At 39.1% G+C, this 20875-nt stretch overlaps 1 protein-coding gene across 2 annotated transcripts in view; it reads left to right on the top strand.

The window, feature by feature from the left end:
* Window positions 1–14336, top strand: part of LOC121290769 — a 34834-nt gene extending 20498 nt beyond the window's left edge. For both annotated transcript variants that reach the window (XM_041211662.1, XM_041211663.1), the window contains exons 5-7: window positions 5154–5375; window positions 6634–6758; window positions 11122–14336. In XM_041211662.1, the coding sequence (XP_041067596.1) occupies window positions 5154–5375; window positions 6634–6758; window positions 11122–11128 (354 nt within the window). In that variant the 3' untranslated portion in view covers window positions 11129–14336. The remainder of the gene's footprint in view (window positions 1–5153; window positions 5376–6633; window positions 6759–11121) is intronic.
* Window positions 14337–20875: the final 6539 nt, after the last annotated feature.

The raw sequence follows: 20875 nt of genomic DNA, 5'->3' as shown, positions 1-20875 counted from the left end.
TAGTCATTTTATACCCAAGTTGATGGGGATCACAGTTAATTGAAAGCTTTATAAATAGAAACAGAATTCCAAAGCCAAGGAAGTTACGCTAAATCTTTATAAATACAGATTAGACCTCAGCTAGAATATGGTGTCCAATTCTTGGGTACCACACTTTAGGAAAAATGTTAAAGCTTTTACAATGGTGCAGAGGAAATTTACTAGAATGATACTAGAGTTGAGGGACTTCAGTTAAGAGAACAGAGAAGCTGCGCTTGTCCTCCTTAGACTAGAGAAGGTTAAAGGGAAATTTAATAAGTGTTAAAAACCCTGAAGGGTTTTGATGGACTAAATTAGCAGAAACTGTTTCCATTGGCTGAAGAAGTGGCAAACAGAGGATATAGATTTAAGATAGTTGACAAGAGCCAGAAATGAAATGAGAATTTTCAAAATTTAGTGCATTTCAGGTCCTGGCTTGCTATCTGACAGTGTAGTGGAAGCAGTTTCAAAAAAAGGGAATTGGATAAATATTTGCGGAAAAAATTGCCGAGTTTGGGGGTGCAAAGGAGTGGGAGTAATTGGATAATTCTTTTGAAAATCAAGTATGGTGAGCTCCTGATCTGTAATAGTCTATGTTTTTGTGTTTGCTTTAAAGTAGCGATCTGCAAAACCATTCTTTTAGCAACTATAAGAACTAAGCAATATCAGGTCAAGTATTGAAAAGGCTAAATTTAGAATAAATCTTGGTTCAGTGGTACAGCCACTTTCATATTAAAAAAAACTACTTATGTTGATATCAATAAACTTAAGGGTTAAGTAAAGCCCTGATGTGTCTTTTAACAGTCTGGATGGACAGACCACTTCACAGTTCGGCTTGACACAGGGCGTAGTTCCGTGCAGTCTAAAGTTGTATTAGAAAATGTTCAAATAGGCCTTTCGATCTTGGGAGCTTTATAAACTTTATTGCAGCTTACTAACCTTATGATGTAGATGCTCCTGTCCGCTCTCCCTAACAAACAACAGGGGTAATGGGAGTTTGAAAGCATGTAAGGGAAATCATGTTTAACAACCTGTTGGACTTTCTGAGGATATAACTAGCAGAATCGATGAGGTTCCAGTGGTTGTGGTATATTTAGATTTTCAGAAAGTTTTTGATTTAAGTCCTGCACAAGAGGTTAGTAAACAAAATTAGAGCACATGGAATTGGGGAAAATATACTGGCATGGATTGAGGACTGGTTAGCATTTAGAAAGCAGAGTAGGAATAAATGGATCATTTTCAGGTTGGCAGGCTGCAACTAGTGGGATACCGTAAGGATCAGGGTTTGGGCCCCAGCTATTCACAATCTATATCAATGATTTGGATGTGGGGATTAAATGTAATATTCCCAAGCTTGCAGATGACACAAAGCTAGGTGGAAGTGAGTTATGAGGAGGATGCAAATGTGCTTCAAGAGGATTTGGAGAGGCTAAGTGAGTGGGCAGAAATTTGGCAGCTGGAATATAATGTGGAGAAATGAGGTTAAGAGAAACAGATCTACAGAGTATTGTGGAACTGCACCAACCATATAAATACTGTGGCTACAAGAGCAGGTCAGAGGTTAGGAACCCTGTGGTGAGTAACTCACCAGCTGACTCCCCAAAGTGTGTCCACCATCAACAAGGCACAAGTCAGTGGAGTATGATGGTATTCTCTCCCCTTGCCTGGATGAGTGCAGCTCCAAAACCTCTCAAAAAGCTTGACACCATCCAGGATGAAGCAGCCAACTTGATTGGCACCCCATCCACACAATCATTCACTCTCTCCTCCACCAACGCACAATGGCAGCAGTGTATACCATCTACAAGATGCACTGCAGGAACTCAACAAGGTGCCTTAGACGGCACCTTCCAAACTCACGACATCTACCACCTAGAAGGACAAGGGCAGCAGATACATGGGAACACCACCACTTGAAAGTTCCCCTCTAAGCCACTCACCATCCTGACTTGGAACTAAATCGCTGTTGCTTCACCGTTGCTGGTTCAAAATCCTGGAACTCCCTCCCTAACAGCACTGTGGGTGTACCTACACTATATGGGCCGCAGGTTCAAGAAGGCAGCTCACCACTACCTTAAGGGCAACTAGCGATGGACAGTAAATTCTGGCCTAGTCAGCAATGCCCACATCCCATGAATGGACTAAAAAAAGGATGCAAGTACGATGTTTCCCCTGGCTGGGGAGTCTAGAACCAGGGTGCGCACACTCAGAATAAGAGGCAGCTATTTAGGACTAAGATGAGGGGGAATTTCTCCACTTAGAGGTTGATAAATCTTTGGCATTCTCTGCCCCTGAGGGCTGTGGGAGCTCAGCTATTGAGTATGTTCAAGACTGAGAGCGATGCATTTCTACATATTAAATGCATCAAGGGATATTGTGATAGTGCAGAAAAATGGTGGTGAAGTAGAAGATCAGGCATGATCTCTTTGAATGGTGGAGCAGGCTCGAAGGACTGAATGACCTACTTCTCCTCATTCTTATTTTCTTATGTAAGCTTGCACAGGTGAAATCCCTCTTGGCAGGCAGAGTATAGTTTGGAGCCAGAAGCAAACCTGTAGCATAACTAGTGTTGCTAACTGCACTTTTCACTTTACAGTTGGCATATCCTAATTTGTCAACTCAGTAGGCCTTTTCTGGCTTTGGCACAACCTAGTGGTACTGTGACAGTGTGCTTTCTCTGGAGAGTATAGTTCTTAAGTTGCTGTTCCCTATTCAGTACAGCTTCCTAAAATGTAATATTGATTGTTTCAAGCCAATGATTAGCTGTAAGAAGTCACTTCTGTTAAATACTGTAACTTGAACCTTGTTTTTGAATATGACCTATGCGGGCTTTGCAACAATGAGACTTTACAATGTCTATTATCTTTAAAATCTTTCAATATTCTTAAACAGCTGCGTATGCCAAGTGACTCGCCTTGGGAATTTAAAATGATTTGCAGGATTAATTTTTACCACATCGATTGAGCTGATGATTCCTACTGGATTGACCTTATTTAGAGAACAAATTTTCAGAGGGTTCCCAGATCCAACCTTACCAGGATTTCTCAAGGGGACTCAAATACAAAGTGTAGGAAATTATGCTTCAAAACCTTGGTCATACCCCATCTGGAGTGCTGTGTTCAGCTTTGGGCATTGCACCTTGGGAAGGATTTTCGAGGCACAAATAAATCAATGTTACCAGGGTTTAAGGGGTTAAATTATGAGGACAGGTTGCATTTGTGTTAACTTGAATATAGCAAGTTGAAGATTGATTTTATTGAGGTGTTTAAGATAGGTTAGATAGGCTTTATTTCCCTTGGTGTGGAACCCACAATGCAGGAACACAATCTTAAAATAAGAGCAAGGTTTTATAGAGGAACAACAACAACTTGTATTTATATCGCACCTTGAACATAGCATTCCTGTGAAGCGCCTTAGAATGTTTTATGAAGCAGAATTTGAGCCACATAAGGACATATTAGGACAAATGAGACTTTTCTTGGGAGTGTATTAAAGGAGGAAAGAGAGGCTGAGAAGGATTTGGGACGGAATTTCAAAGCTTTGAAGCAGTTGGTGCGTCCCCAGTGATACAGCAATTAGGGAACGCTCAAATTCGAGGAGCACAGATATCAAAGAACTGTGGGGCTGGAGAAGATTACAGAGATAGGGAGGGGTGACCCCATGGAGGTATTTGAAAACACGAATGCGAATTTTTTAATTGAGGCTTTAATTAACCAGTAGCCGTTGTAGGTCAGCGAACATAAGGATGATGGATGAACAGGACTCGGAGTGTGTAAGGATACAGGCAGCTGAGTTTTGAATGGGAAAGTTTATGGAGGATAGAATGTGAAAGGATGGTGAGCAGTGTTCAGCAGCAAATGAGCTGATACAGTGAATAGGGTTGGGTAATGTTATAGAGGTAGAAATAGGCAGTGTTAGGGATGCTGAGGATATATGGCCGGAAGCTCATCATTGGGTCATAATATGATTTTAGTATATTAAATGCTAAAATTCCCAATATGCCCTCACTCCAGTATGCTTTTGAACTCCAAAGTTTATGATATGATGCGAGATTTTCAGTTTGGCTCTGAAATCCTTTGGTCGTGGAGTCTGCGTGGAGGAGTTTGAGATATTGGGTTGTCTACCTCAGCATAGTATTGGCCTCCTTTGCAAGTGCTGACCAGATGTTTGGGTGATATCACAGGAAATAAAATTGTTCCCTGACTGAACTCAACCCCAATGGAAATCCAGCACAGTTTTGCAATGTTCCTTTTTCAAATATGTTACTGCCTTGAGAAAATGAAACCCTAAAGTTAGTTGGTCTGTATGAAAAATTTCTTGGAAAATATTTACAGCCTACTATTGTACGCTTCATAGCATGTGAAACTGTCTAGCTTTCATGCTGCTTAAGGGCAGGAGTTCTGCTTGTTGAAGGCGAATACTGTAAGTAGATTTCTTGACCAACAGGTCAGATATTGCTTGCGCCAAAATGTAGTTACTGCCATCGTCTATGTGCAATATATCTGATCCTTTGAGTAAAGTTAGTCCACTCAGAGAATATGTTTTAACTTGGGTGAAGCAATCTTGGCTTCAAATCGGTGCTATGATTATGCAGTCTGAATTGGCTTTCAAGGATAGAACTGACCTTTTGCCTTCTCCAGGAAACAGCTTTGTACTAATATTACAGTTGTGCTGTGAATGTATCCTTGTTGTTTAGAACAGCAGCTAAGACGGAGTTATAAGACTACAAGCAAATACAAACCTCGTGTATAAAATGCAAGTGCTAAGCATTGTTAAGTTTTTAATTTCCTTTTAGCTGGATATATCAAATGGCAAGTTAGCCTGCTGAGCAATCTGTAAGTGATCTCTCTATTATACAGAAGCCCATCTGCTCCCAACACCAGTATAAATTTGGTACTGAGGAAAATTGTCTTTTGAAAGCAGATACGAATAACATCATGGAATGGGCAAAATAATCATTTGCTATTTATGGCTTTAGATTCACTCTGAGATGCTGTTCATATAATGAAATGATAAATCTTTTAGCACAGCACATCCTTGAAAGGGTATATGCCTTAAGTTAGTGAAAGTGACATGCCCATGTGATCACATGATACCACAAATATAAATATAGGAACATATATTTTCTTCATTAGAATTTACGGGGAGCTGCAAAAATCCTGAAGAAAATACAGCCAAAAGTTAATTCAACATTAAAACTGACAACAAGAAGAGAATCCGTTGCTGGACAAAAAGTGAAAAAGACCAAAGCTTCAGAATCTCATACCTGCTATGAATGTAGCACAACATTCACAAATTGTGACTCTCTGTTTGTGCACAGAGTGAAACACCTTAAGGGAAAAAACTGGCGGTGTCTGGTAAGTACTATGAACATTATCTGAACTTGCGTAATTAGGATTAGTAAAAAATTTTGCTTTAAAGGGGAAAGAACCAAAGAGAGTATTTTAATTCCAAGAACTCTCCCTTTATGCAAGAAAGGTAACCTCAGGAGAATTTTTCATTGTTTGGATGCACTTGCATTATGCGTTCTTCTTTGCTAGGCTGCCCTGAGGTCATCAACTGGATTATCTTGAAATAGTTCTTTAGTAAACACTAAACAACATGACTTTGGACCAGCTTCACAGTTGCTATCAAAATCCTGACTTTCCTTTATAAGTGATGTGGTTGTCTTGAAAATCTACATCCCCAGCTAGTAATGTAGTTTACTGCATTACAGTTCCTTGTGGAGCTGCACAGAAATGCTCTAACATCCTAAAGCAGGCAAAGAAGGGAGACTCAACTCATGGGACTTCATCCTGGCAATAACATTGAAATTATGGTAAAATAAGAATTCTGAAACTTACTGTAGAAATTGGAGCTTTTGGAATAAAGAAAAGACTTTAAGAAAATTCATACAACTTTTAAATAATACTTTAAATGTAATAAGTTACTTAACAGTTTTGAGGGACCTGCCATTTCCCAAAGGTTGGGATAGTTCATGCACTGATTCTTAAAGAACTAATACAATAATAGAGCTATGTCAGAAATAGTGTTATAAAATGCGCATTTTTTTAAATGAGTATTTTAAATACGCAGTTCTATCCTCATCTATTTTCTTCGCAATTTGTTTTGCTATCAGTTCTTATCCCATATAAATGTCTGTAACCAGATGAATGCCCAGTTATTGGTATGTTGTTTTCAATGATCTGAATTAAAATACATTTCATTGTTTTCCATTATAATGTAGATTCCCACATAATAGTCTTTAACTTAATCAGTTACTGTACACCATAAGCCCTGATTGCCTTAAATTACATCTCAGCACAAATTTTGTTTTGTCCATTACTCCTCTAATTTCTAAAAGCATCGCTTAAAAAAGAGACATGCTATTGCAGTTTTTATTCTTGCACTCAACAGGACAGATACGCAAGAATACCAATTGTAAAGGGAACAATAATTTATACTGCATAAATTTATATTTATGTTCCCGTTACAATTGGTATTCTTGTGTATCTGTCCTGATAAATGCAAGATGAAAAGCTTTGACAGTACGTCTCTTTTTTCAGCAATACTGAAGCACTGTACTACCGAACAACAATTTCTAAAAGGTAACCTGTGGAAAATGTTTGTTTTTAGTTGTGTGATAAATCGTTCTTTCGCCAGAAGAATATCCAAGTTCATCTTCGTTGTCATAGTGAGAAGCTGTACAAATGTAAACAATGCATTACAGAATCAAAGAAAACAAAGTCATTTCAGTCCAAGTAAGTGCTAATATCTCTTGCTGTCTCCCTGGCTGTAGCTGTAGCATGCCAGATTAAATCACAATGCAATTAATCCGCAGGAGGACAGTTCCATTGTGCAGTACATAATATAATTCTATAACATCACAAGTTACAAGGCCTTTTGGCTAATGCTTGAAATTTTGGATTTTGTTTCTTTTATCTACCTTCAATTAAAGACATCCCCCCTACCCCCACCCCAACCCACCACCAGAACATTTCCTCCTTATTTGGGTAAGTGGCAGAGCATTTTCTGGTCAGCAGTGAGATGAAGCTGAAGAATTTGCATTTATCCTAGTCAGTGCAATAACTTGGAATCATAGAATGCTTATAGCACAAGAGGCCATTCGACTCTTCACGTCTGTTCCAGCTGCAATTCAGCTAGTCCCACTCTCCCGCTCTTTCCCCATAGCCCTGCAAACTTACTCTCCAAGTGCTTTTCCAATTCTCTTTTGAAAGTCAAGATTGACTTCTCCACACACACATGCAGTGAATTCCAGATCTTAATTACTCACTGCATTAAAAAAAATTCTTCATGTTGCCTGGGTACTTTTGCCAATTACCTTAAAGTTTCTGATTCTCGCCTTTTCTGCCAATGGGATCAGTTTATCTCTATCTACTCCTTCCAGACCCCTCATGGTTTTTGAATAAGTCTATCAAATTCCCTCTCAACCTTCTCCAAGGAGAACAAACCCAGCTTCTCCAATCTATGCAAGTAACTGAAGTCCCTTATCCTTGATGCCATTCTTGGAAATCTTTTCTGCACCTTCTCAAGCTTTCACATCCTCCCTAAGGTACGCTGACCAGAATTGAACACACTATTCCACTTGAGACCAGACAATTGTTTTGTAATAGTTCATCGTAAATGCCTTGCTTTTGTGCTCTGGCTCTATTTATAAAGGCCAGGATCCTGAATGCCTTTTTAGCTACTACTTCAACCTGCTTTGCCATCCTCAGTGGTTTGTACAATATACCCCAAGGCCTCTTCTTTCCTGCACCCCTTTTGGAATTGTACCTTTCAGCTTATATTGCCTCGTCTCGTTCTTCTTTTCAAAATATATCACATTACACCTTGCTGCATTAAAATTCATCTGCCACTTGTTTACCCATTCCATCAACCTGTCTATGTCCTCTTGAAATCTGTCTCTATCCTGCTCCAGATTATTTCCAAGTTTTGGGCCATCTGCAAATTTTGAAATTGTGGCCTATGCACCCGAATCTAGGTGATTATTATATACCTAGAAAAGCCATTCTCCGAGTACTAGCCCACCCGCCCCCCTCCCCAAGGAACTCCTTTATACCACCTACCTTCAGTCTGAAAAATAACCATTCGCCAATACTGTCTGCATCCTGCCACTCAGTCAGCTTTATATCCATGCTGCCACTTTCCCTTTTATTCCTTGGGCTTTTACTTTGCTGGCAAGTTTTTTATGTGGGACTTTCTCAAACATCTCTTGAAAGCCCATTTCCGTCACATCAACTGCATTACCCTTACCAACTCTTGTTGTTACTTCGTCAAAATAAAAACTCAAATCGAGTTAAACATGATTGACATGTGCTTTGTAACTGGAGCAAATTTACAGAATGAGCCCAGATGAAGTACCAACAAGTTTCTACTTTTTGTAGTTTGTACTTTAACACAAATCAGAACCAATGCAAATTAACAGGCAAAACTAAACATAAAAAAACATAAGTTAACAGGCAAACGATAGTTAAAATAAAAAGATAAATTTTACTTTAAATAATCAATGCATCAAAGATGCATCTTATACAACATAGTGATTGCATGTGCATCACTCCCTGCACAAATGTGGCATTACATTGCTACACAGTTCCACAATATACTGTTCTTTATTCATGCAGTGTATGTCAGAGTCTTGTTTGACAACAGCTTTCAATTTCGAGTTTCACAGTTACAATTCTTGTCAGCAAGACACACTTTGGCAAACCTTCTTTACCTTGGATCACAACAGTCCTGATGGTGTAGCATTCCAGAGTTCCTTTTCAACCACCAACTAATAACACTCTGATTCACGGTTTAGCCACTTCTGGGAAATTGCCCAACTCTTCAACGTCTCTGAGCTATCCACACAGCTTTTCAAGTTTTAGACCTTTTTAGCCAGCCTGTACAAAACTGCCAAACAGAAAAATTGAAGTCTTCCTGAGAATGATTTACTGCTTCTCATCACAAGAATTCTGTATTTTTCTCTTTCTATGTCTGCTTTCATTCTGTGTCTGGAATTGTGTGCTGATTACCTTCACCTTCAAGCTCCTCTGCTTGTATCTCTCCTTGTGTTTGCAGCTTTCCATTGCGTTTGCCAGCTACATGGCTTCTTTCTTAACTTCCTTCCTGGTGGTACTGCTTTCAGATCACCATCTCACATAGACCAGTATTTCCTATTCAATAAAATTACAGTTTATCCCTTACACTTGATGTAAACCCTTAAAAGTCCTTTTCAAACATTCTTAAAAACAATTATAGATTCCACAGACCTTTTAAAGAAAGTATAAATTTTCCTTACTGTACTGATTCCAAATCAAAGGTCGTCACAGCAGTGTTAATATTTGTGTAACTTAGAGCCACACCTTTTACCAAAAAAGAAGTGTTGATCTCAGCTAATAAGCTGCATTACTTCACAGCAGGGATATTAATAAAAAGCCTTATTATTTAGGTAATGTTTTACAATAGGTCAAAAAAGGGGACAAACTATTCTGGTGATTTTAAAGCCATGATTGACCTTTGTCCTTTTATTACTCTGTCTCTTATTTCTCCTGCTGACTTAGTCTATTGCTTTATATCTAGAACAGGATAAAGGATTAGTAATGTAAATAAAGTGACATCTCTAATTAATAAATTAGTTAGCCAGTGATGTAGCTTTTTAATGAGTAGTGGATGATATTGTACCAGTCATTGAATTACATATTTATCGATAAAATAAAGATGCTGGAAATCTGAAATAAAAACAATGTTGGAAATACTCAGGCCTGGCAGCATCTGTGGAGAGAGGAGTTAACATTTCGAGTTGAACATGACTTCTCCCCGTTCTAAAGAAGTCATATTTGACCAAAAATATTGAGATGCTGCCAGACCTGCTGAGTATTTCCAGCACTTTTTGTTTTTATTACATAGAAATCAGTGTTGTTTATTGTACCTCACTTGACCTGGTCTGCTCTGTTCCTAAATCATTATCTCCCTTTCCTTCAAATCTGTCCTTAAATGTTGATGTGGTCTCTGCTTTACTCACGTTCAAGAAATACTTTCCACAGTTGCACAACCCTAACGAGTCTGCCCAATACTGTCTCAATTGCATCAGCACTTCCTATAGTATGGAGCCCAAAAGTTTGCATAAATACAACTATTACAACTTCACTGGAGCTTGGAAAACTGGTAACTTGATAGAATAGGAATCCTATTTGGCATTGATCTGGAGATAATTACTGTTGTAAATATTATAGAAAAATGTATGTTCAGTCTCCAGTTAAAAGAATGTGGTTACCCAATTAACTGTCTACACTTAACTCCTAACTAGTGAACAATTATATTTTGTTTAGTTTCAGGCAAACAATTGTATTTTATTCAATTTCAGCCAAATTATCTGGGTACATGAAACTGATGTTATTCTACTTTGAAAATTAAAAAACGTGAAGGTGAATCATTGGGGTGGTTCCTCCTGGCACCAAAAAACTAATTGCAGATACCTGCAAATAAGTTGCTGGAAACAAAAGTTTACTTTCGTATTAAATAAACTGTCCCATTTACATTGTGACTGGAAAAGTACAAATGAAACTTTGTACTTCCAAGTATCACTGATAGATGGTGCTGTTATTTCAAAAATTCATTGTAGCCTAAACCAATTTCCCTTGAAACCGAATGATTTGAGCAATGTGGAAACTTAAAATCCTATTTTCCAAGCAGTTTAAGAAGTGTTTCATGCAAGTATATTTTTAATTCAAAATACACTAGTAAGGAGTAAAAAAAATTATGATTTTAATACAATGAAAATAGTGGGATAATGTATATTTATTTTTCTATCAATCTTATGTTTTGCTAATTTATATTAAATTAGCATAGTTACTAGAAGGTGAAATAGTTTGCAATGTTTAACGGAAGCATGAAATTGTGTTCATGTAAAATTATTTTGCAGGTATAAGTTGAACAAAGTAGTCTATGCTTGCTTGCATTGGTTAAGAATGTTTCCCCCACCCCCGCACACCCGCTCTGTTTTTAGATTTAAATAACTTACAAAATTGAAAGAATGTGAAATAGTTTGAGAACTTTAACTGGAAAAATTCTGCTGTAAATAGAATCTGCTAAGATATGTAATTTGTTTTCCATTTCTTGCAGGCGATGAGAATTACTCGAATGGAGTATGGGCCAGGAGTTCTAATGGCAATAGCTGTGAGCTGGAGACTGAAACTAATTCATTTTAATACATCCAAATTTATTCCACCATTCAAAAATACAGGAATTATGAGAAGATGGGCTGAATTTCATGTACACCCTGGTGCTTACATTTCCATGAGTAGATAAAATTGAACCTCGATCAACTTAATCATCCCTCAGTGAGCAAAACTGTTTGTGAAGCAAAATACTCCCCCTCCCAAAAAAAATTCAAGCCATTTTAAAATTATGTACTTAACTCTTAGCGTGCTATCTTCTGAAAGTAGGGTGATCAATTCCCAAAAATGAAATCTCATTTGACTGTACTTACCTTGACTACAGCACTCTTTTTTTAACCCTGTGGTCAAGTTAATCTGGGATGGATTAAAACTGTGCCTTTGCAATTAATTGTGTACAATATAAAAAATATGGTGGTTAGTAAAGTCCCTCAGTGGGCATAAAACAAAAATACAAATGATTTCTATGCACTGGAGCTTGGAAACTAGTAAATTGGTAGAATAGGAATTTTATTTGGTGTTTATCTGTGGTTATAGTCATGTACTTGCTGATGTAACCATTACTGCTACAATGAAGCAATTGTGCAAAACACTGTAATGTTTTGTAGATAACTGGAGATAATTACTGTTGTAAATATTGCAGAAAAATGTATGTTCAGTCTATATTTAAAAGAATGTGGTTGCCCAATCAACTGTCTACACTTAACTCCTAAATAGTGAACAATCTTATTTCATTCATGCTATAAATTTATATTTATGAAACTTAATGTATAACTGTAGTTTTCACTACTTGAATATTTTTAAGACATGCCCTTGATGTAAATGAAACTGATGCATGTTTTGTCTCAAATAGAAGTGTACCAGCTATTTTTAATAAGCGAACTTTTTGAATTTTTGCAAAAGGGTGCTTACTGTTTTAAGCCGTGAACAGAAGTTTTAAACAGAAAAGGCCAGTTAAGGTTTTGGGAAGCTTTTTCATTCAGTCTAACCAGTTCAGTAGTATTCCCAGCCCTCTGAGCCTACGCGCAAGCACATGTCCGTGTGCGCACACGCGCACACACACTTTCTCTCCCACTCAGGTTTTGTTCAGCTGGATGCATTTTAGAAAATTCATTAAGATGCAAGTTCGAATTTTTGTAACATTTCCACCTGCATAATTTCTTACAATTTTTTGGAAAGCAGATTAGCAATTTTTAATATTTTAATTGAGATTAAAAATCATTGCTTGTCCGGAACAATCCCCTCATCTCAGTGTCATCTTGATTTTTAAAGATGTTGAAACTAGCTAGGAAACTTGAACCATTTGTACTGAGGAACGGGGGTTAATTCTAAATAAAGTCTTTGCACCATATAATAAAAACAAGAAATGCTGGAAATCCTCAACAGATTAGGCAATATCTATGAAGAGAGAGCTGATGTTTCAACTGATAAAAGGTCATCTGGACCTGAAACGTCAATTTTGTTTCTCTCCACAGATGCTGCCCGACTTGCTTGCTGAGCATTTCCAGCATTTTTTGCTTTTATTCCTGATTTCTGACATCTGCAGTGTTTTACTTTTGTATTAAAGTATTTGCACCATTGCTCACTCATGTGGGTCTAGTTTCCAGCCAGTTATATTATCTTGAACATCATTTGCTGTGCCCCTTTTTGCATTGTTCTAGTTTCTAATTAGACCACACTCTAAATCAACTTATTTGCGCAACAGGCAGTCTTGTGAAGGGGGAAATGAGATTGAGCCTCATAGAAATTGGATCTGTATCAACAATTTGTTTAAAAATTGCCTCAGCTGAAGTTACATTAAATCAAAATTATTTTACAGTCTATTTAGTTTGCTTTTAAAGCAAATAATGCATTTTTAGCTTTTACTTTGTCAAGCTACGGGTAGCTGCTTAGACCATTAAAAGGGGATAGGATGGCCTTTTAATTTGAAATCTTTAATTCCAATTGATTGGATTAATTGAGCAAAAGAAAACTTAGTGGCATAAGTTACTTTTTGGTTCCAAAGGCTATATTAGAAACCCTCCTGACATCATGTGTTGGTTGTACTTTAAGCTAAATTTTATTTGAAGGGAAAGTTACCTGAATAGTCAAAACACAAATGCTGAACAAAGTGACACATGTGCTTTTTAACATGATAAATATACCTCCAGTTTATCGTGTTTTTTTCTCCTTTAGTCTCAGGTTCAGTATATTCTGTTACAGGGCTTTATAATAAAAAAAAACCTTAAATTTAAGCCACAATTTATGTAAAAAAAATTGTTCTTATTGTAACTGGTGTGTTCCTAATGCACTCTGCTTTCTTTTAACCGTTTTTTCTGGGAATAATGAGTACATTATTCTTGTATGTAATGATGTGCTACCGTATGGTGGCTTAGTTCCTTACAAAAAATAACTCCCTTGAACTGAGATTGAATTTGGTTCCCATTCCAAATATTTTAAACTTTCTAGGAATGTAAATTTTGTATGAATGTTAACATCTGAAATTTTGTACATAAAAAATTTTAACGAGTTTTACAGAGTTGAGGTTTTTAGAATATAGATTTGAAAACCCCAATGAAAGATGAATGAAATGGTTTTTATTTTACTATTTTGTAATTTAACTTTTGGCAGGTAGATTCAGAATAGATTTTTAAGTAATGAAAAATTTTGATCTAATAAGGTACTTGTTACTATGTATGTTTCACAGATTTATGTATGTGATTTTCACCATTTTTAATAAAGGTATATATGTAATGGTGTATTTACCTGTTGCACACACTGTTCAAGTGCTATTTGCTACTTTTCGTAAAAACATATGGGACTTCACTTTTACCTCCACTACATCTTTGTTCATACTTATGCAATTATATAACAGCTGTAAAATATGAAAATGGAATTGTAATTTTTTAACTTTGCTTTACATTTGCTGAGTAGTATAAAAACACCTTGTAAATACAACCATAATGTGAAGATATCCACAGAGTAAAGTAAGACTTCAGTTAAATATTTGCATATAGTTTCTGTAGCTAGTTTTAGTGAAGTGAAAGTTGCCATATCCTCATAATGGCAGAATATATTTTGACCTATTTGTGAACTTGGTTTCCAGATGGAAGCTGATCCCTGTCTAGTTGTTTACTTTGTTCCTTTTGTTGAGTGTATAGAACCAATAAACATTTTCCTGAAGTAATCTGTCTGTGGTTCTAGTTAGCTAGCAAATGGAGCTCTCAAATCACTTCCTTTTTATCCTTCGTGCCCGGTCTCCCAAAATTGGGCTATCATTATGACTGGCACCCATATCAATGCCAAATGTTGATTATGTCACAGTATTGAAAAGTCCAGTACTACTGGATTCTCAGCACTTGCTGGTATTGCATTTGTTCGTTCTTACTGCAGCTGTGTCCAGAAAGGATGCCGATCTTATAGTGGAAGCTGTTTTCCCATTGGTTTTATTACCCAGGCAAGTTTTTCTGGCACCACCGCTGCCTAACTCTTAATTCAATGTTGTTTAATCTTATCTGAATATGACTTTTTGAACACTAAATTACTACCTTGCTATTATTTATACTGCTTAATTTTATTTCTGTAATTTAACACAGCATTTTAATTATTTACTGTAAAAATTGTGATAGGCTATGCCTTTAAAATTAACATTTCATTTGATGTCCAGACCTAACAGGTAATTTCACTTTCCCTTAACGCCCAAGTGTTAAGCGTTTAAAATTGAATACCAACAGCATAATTAAAACATGGCTCATAAAATTTTCAGAACAGTGTCATAAATTCACGGCTTATTGATCTATTATTAAAATGGAGAGTCCATTTGCAATTCCTAAAAGAGGCCCTGAATAGTTTGGTTTCCTCATGATATGAGTAATATTTCTTGAGTATTGTTCTCAAACACTAAACTAACTTTTATTTGAGAATGTTACACAGCATTGCGTTTGTAATCCATGCTGGAGTTATGTTTCCATTTTATCTGCAAGCTTATTTCTTGATAAACATGCAGTTGTGTCAGTCAATCATACATGAACATTATATATGCATTGAAGGCAGCTAAAACCCTAGACATAAAATTAGATATTAAATTATAAGTAACAAACATCAGGTTATTGAGGATAATCTAAAAGGACAATAGAATTTTACAGCACAAAGCAATGTGAATGTGCTAGCTTTTTGTACTCTGGGTGGGGCACTTCAATGTCCATCACCAAGAGTGGCGTGGTAGCTCCACACTGACTGAGCAGGCCAAGCCCTAAAGGACATTGCTGCTAGACTGGGTCATTGGCAGGTGGTGAGGGAACCAACAAGAGGGAAAAACCTACTTGACCTCGACCTCACCATGCATCTGTCCATGACAGTACTGGTAGGAGTGACCACGTCACAGTCCTGGTGGAGACAAATTCCTATCTTCACATTGAGGCTACCCTCCATCGTGTTGTGTGGTATACCACCGTGCTAAACAGGATAGATTTAGAATAGATCTAGCAACTCAAAACTGGGCATCCATGAGGCACTGTGGGCCATCAGCAGCAGCAGAATTGTATACAACCACAACCCGTAACCTTGTGGCCAGGCATATCCCCCACTCTACCATTACCACCAAGCCAGGGGATCAACCCTGGTTCAATGAAAAGTGCAGGAGGGCATGGCAGGAGCAAAGTCATACCTAAAAATGAGGTGTCAACCTGGTAAAGCTAGAACATGGCTATTTGCGTGTCAAAGAAAGGAAGCAGCATACGATAGCCAAGCAATCCTACAACCAACAGATCACTTATAGGTTCTGAAGTCCTGACATATCCAGTCACAAATGTTGGTGGACAATTAAACAACTAACTGGAGGAGGAGGCTTCACAAATATCCCCATCCTCAAATATGGGGGAGCCCAGCGTATCAGTGCAAAAGACAAGGCTGAAGTATTTACAGCCATCTTCAGCCAAAAGTGCAGAGTGGATGATCCATCTCGGCCTCCTCCTGAGGTCCCCAACATCATAGATGGGAATTAATGCTAGCTAATTTGATTCATTCCTTATATCAAGAAACAGCTGAAGGCATTGGGCACTGCAAAAGCTATGGGCCCGACGACATTCCAGCAATAGAAATGAAGACTAGTGTTCAGAACTAATCATGCCCCTAGCTGAGCAGTTTCAGTACAGCTACAACACTGGTACCTACCTGGTAATGTGGTAAATTGCCCAGGTATGTCCTGTCCAGAAAGACCAGGACAAATCCCACCTGGCCAATTACCGCCCTCTTGATCATCAGCAAAGTGATAGAAAGTGTTGACAGTGCAATCAAGCGGCACTTAATCAGCAATAATCTGCTCACTGAGGCTCACGTTGGTTTCTGCCAGGGCCACTCAACTCCAGACCTCATTACAGCCTTAGTCCAAACATGGCCCAAAGAGCTGAACTCGAGGTGGGGTGAGAGTGACTGTATTTGACATCAAGGCAGCACTTGACCAAGTGTGGCGTCACGGAACCCTGGCAAAACTGTAGTCAATAGGAATCCGGGGAAAACTCTAATGATTGGAACCATACCTAGCAAAATGAAAGATGGTTCTGGTTGTTGGAGGTCAATCATCTCAATCCCAGGACGTCGCTGCAGGAGTTCCTCAGTGTAGTGTCCTAGGTCCAATTATCTTAGCTGCTTCAACAGTGACCCTCCCGCCATCATAAGGACAGAAGTAGAGATTGTTGCCATCAGGTGAGGAGGAGTGAGCTGGCTCCCCTTCTATTCAGTCACTTTGGTTGGTCACAACAGAGGTTTCAAAGCTTCTTTTCCCCTTAAATGCCTTTTCCAATCCAAATGTATTTATTTGTTCATGAGGAGCCAATTGAACTAGGTTTTCTTGAACTAAAGAGTAAGTTTATTAGTTACTAAACCCCAAAAAAAATAATAAATGTACAACGACACAAAAATATCAGAAGTAGGAAACTTAGACTCCAATAAAAGGTTATATGAGTATATATGCTTAAGTCCTTTGCTTGTCTTTGGGGCATAGATTGTTGATCTTTGCAGCCATTTGAAGTTAGTTGGTTCAATGTGGAATCCTGCAGCTGACTTGGTTCAGGTCCGCACTTTGTTGAAGACACTCTTTTAACTTGAGAGAGAGATCTTTTCTGCTCTCTTTCATCAATGTTTTAGATGACTGATGTTTTTCCTCCTCCCTTCTTCTAAGTCTGCTTGGCAGAACTTGCTTTTAAAACTCCTGTCTGTATAGTCCCAGAAAGAAATTCGATTAGCATAGCCTACAACAATGACTGCAAGACAAGTAATCCCATTCTTTGATCTTTTCATCTCCAAAACTTTTGACACATTTCAAGATGGAAATCAACAGGAGATGGTGTTATTTCATCCTCCACAGGGGGTTTTGAATGTCTGTTGAGTATCTGGCTGGTTGGCAGTTCCCATTGTCTTGTTAAAGCTACAACTTATCAAAGTGCAGCACTTGGCATTTTTAATGCATTCCTTTTAAAGGAGTCCCTGCTTGAAGTGAACCTTGACACTGATCCCCCCACGAATGAAATTCCATGCAACAGGTCTGCAGTGCAATTAATTTGGAATCTTCCAGTGAAGTGGTCAACTTACAGCATCAGACATCAGGTGACTCATGGCAGCCATTTTTGATCAGTGTCATTCCTTGCAGTTGTTTTTAAAACAGGTCATCTTTAAACAGTTCAGAATGTCTCTAGTTAGCTGGTGAAGTAGATAGGTATCAATCAGTCACAGGTTCCTCTTGTTGTGACACCTCCCTCTGATGAAGAATGAAATAAGATTCACTCACTACAAAGAGAAAAAAAAATGTAAAACAACAAATGCACTTGATTCCATTCGTTCTCTTAGCCTTGGTCTGGGTTATTCCCTCAGTTCTAACTGGATTCCTTTAAGCTCTAAACAGGGCGTCTGCAATCACATTCGATTTCCCTGCAATGTGGATGATTTTTAGGTGATCTGGTTGGAGAAATAAACTCCAGTAGAATAGCCTTGCATTCTAAATTTTTTATTTTTCCACAAAGGTTAAAGTGTTGTGTTTGTGTAGACTGTGGTCTCTCTGTATCCATTTCAGACATATATCTCAAAGTGAAATATATGTTTTCCCTCCATGTGTCCTAGGTAGGTCACCTGAACCTTAGCAAACTCGTTCTTTGCGAGATTGACCACTAGGTCAGCTGACTGTACTTTCTGGAAGAGGGCTTCCAGTTGCTCTGAGTTTCCCAGGTGTCACTGTACTTTAGGAGGTCATCTATATACACTACGCAATTGGATAAGCCCGCCACTACCTGGCTAATCAGTCTTTGGAATGTGGCGGGGGCATTTTGCAGTCCAAAAGGCATGACTCGACACTGGTATAACCCATCCAGAGTGACGAAGGTGGAGATTTCCTTCGTATGGGCAGTCAAGGGAATCTACCAGTATCCCTTGAATAAATCTATCTTTGTAATGTAGGCTGCTACACTATCTATGCAGTCTTCCAGACAGGAAATCGAGTAGGAGTTGGCTCTGGTCACTGCATTAACTTTTTGGTTGGTTAATGCAGAGCCTTGTAGAGCCATCCGGCTTGGGTACGAGTGTAACTGGGGAGCTCCAGTTACTGCTGCTAGGCTCTATTAGTTGGTGCTCCAGTATGTGATTAATCTCCTCCTGAACCTGGGCCCAGCTTTTCTGGGCTGAGATGATTGGGATGTTGCCTTATGGTAGGGCCTCTCCCACATCCGCATCATGTAGAGCTAATGTGGTACAGCCTGGCTTGTCTCTACATAAGCTTTTAAATGCAATGAACAGCCTTGTCAGGTCTGCTCGCTGCTCTGCACTTAGGTGGGTGAATAAGGAGTCCACGTTCGCAAATATTTCTGTACTTGTTAGCTGAATAGTAGGGGATTCAATGTGGGCCTCACCCACGTCTCCTTCTAGTTTATCCTCATTGTTACCCTCGTCCTCTAGATCGGCAGCTATGGGACAGACCTGACAGGTGTGGCAAGTGCTGCAAAACCTTACTTCGTCCATGTGGAGGTGTGGCCAGTAAAAATGCTGGCTGATGCGGGCTTGCATTTTACAATTACCATCATGCCCAGCCATCGGAATTTTGTGTGCTACCTGTAGTATTTCCCCATAATACCTCGGCGGCACCATTACCTGGTGCATCACTGTCCAATCCTCGTTTGCAGATCTGTGATGGAGTTTCCATTTCCTCATCAGCACCTCATTTTTAATGCAGCATCGTTCAGGGTTTGCCTCTGCCTCAGCTTTGGTTTGGGCAGTCTGAGCTAATGTTTTTTAACAGTGGGTCAGCTTGCTGAGCTGCCACCAAAGAAGATCTATTCATTAACTCCTTACGGTCTTCTAGGCTCCTGAAAAAGTTTTCAGATAACCAGGCATTCGAGCTACCTGTCATTTCAGATAGAGCTTGTCTAGCCATAGCCCACATTACCACAGTCAGGGAAAATGCCCAGCGCTTCCTCCTGCAGCTGTTCTATCTCTCTAACTTTGCTCGGCTCCTCAGAGACCACTGGAGATGCTATCACTTTTGATCCCACCAGGTCATTGTCAATGAGCAGGTCGACCCCATCCACAGGCAAACTGGGGATGACTCTCATGGTCACCGGTCCTGAAACAAGGTTGTACTCCAGGTGCACCCAGTATCAGGGAATGGGCATATACATTCCTTCAATATCCTTCAACACCGTGGCACTTTCTGGACTCTCTGGTGGAAAGGTCATGCCTTTTCCCAGCAGTAGTGTTTGGTTGGCCACTGTCTCCCTCAGTATCACGATTAGCTTACTCACCTCACCCTGAGGAAATGTGGCCGCTCTTCCTTCTGATACAAAATCCTTGTAACTCTCAGGGATTTGTTTAAACACACCCACACTCTCAGTAGTGTGCCTATGGGGATTTGCTGCGCAGTCAGAGCCATAGTCTGGTTTGCTATGCTCTCTAACTGACTCCTATCCTCTGTGCGTGGTTTATGTGACCTAATAAATCCCACAGGTTTTTCTTGTAACCTCCACCAGTCAGCACAGAGGTGTCCCACCTGTCAGCAGTTAAAACACACAGGCTTCCTGGCCTTGCTTTTCTTCTCAGCACCACCCTTTCTGGCCTGAGGAGAGCCCGATGCATTTACAGCTGTCCCTTCTCTCCCAAGAGTGCTCAGTTTCCTATTACTCTCCCACCTTCTATCCTTTTCAGTTGGTCAGGGGTGACTAGGGAAGGGTTTCCTTTGGGATGAGGGTTTGTGGATCAGCTCATAACCATCAGCCAGCATTGCTGCCTAACTTGCCTCGATTACTCTCTGTTCCTCTTACTGGGAAAGGTATGGAGTTTATAAACTCCTCAAGGAGAATTATTTCACAAAGGTGTTTGTAGGTGACTTCTGTTTTAAGTGCCCATACCCACTGGTGGAAAGCAAGCTGCTTAAGCCTTTCAAATTCCAGGTGTGCCTGGTCAGGCCATTTCCAGAGGGTACGGAATCTCTGACGGTACACCTCCAGCACTAACTGGTACACACTTAAAATAACCTTTTGTGCTGCAGTGGCACTTTCTTCAGGCAAGAAGAAGTAAACCATGTGGAGTTTTCCTGAAAGCTTACTTTGCAATAGCAGGGACCAGTGTTGGACTGGCCACTTTAACTGCTGTGCTGACCACTTGAAAGAAAAGAAGAAGGTGCTCACCTCTGCTTCATCAAACTTAGGGATTAAATGGGCAAACCTGATTGTCTCAGCCCTTAA

This window comes from Carcharodon carcharias, chromosome 18 (assembly GCF_017639515.1).
Source record: "Carcharodon carcharias isolate sCarCar2 chromosome 18, sCarCar2.pri, whole genome shotgun sequence".
Taxonomy (NCBI): domain Eukaryota; kingdom Metazoa; phylum Chordata; class Chondrichthyes; order Lamniformes; family Lamnidae; genus Carcharodon; species Carcharodon carcharias.
Note: the sequence above shows the minus strand (reverse complement) of the source record. Positions and strands in the feature narration are given on the sequence as shown.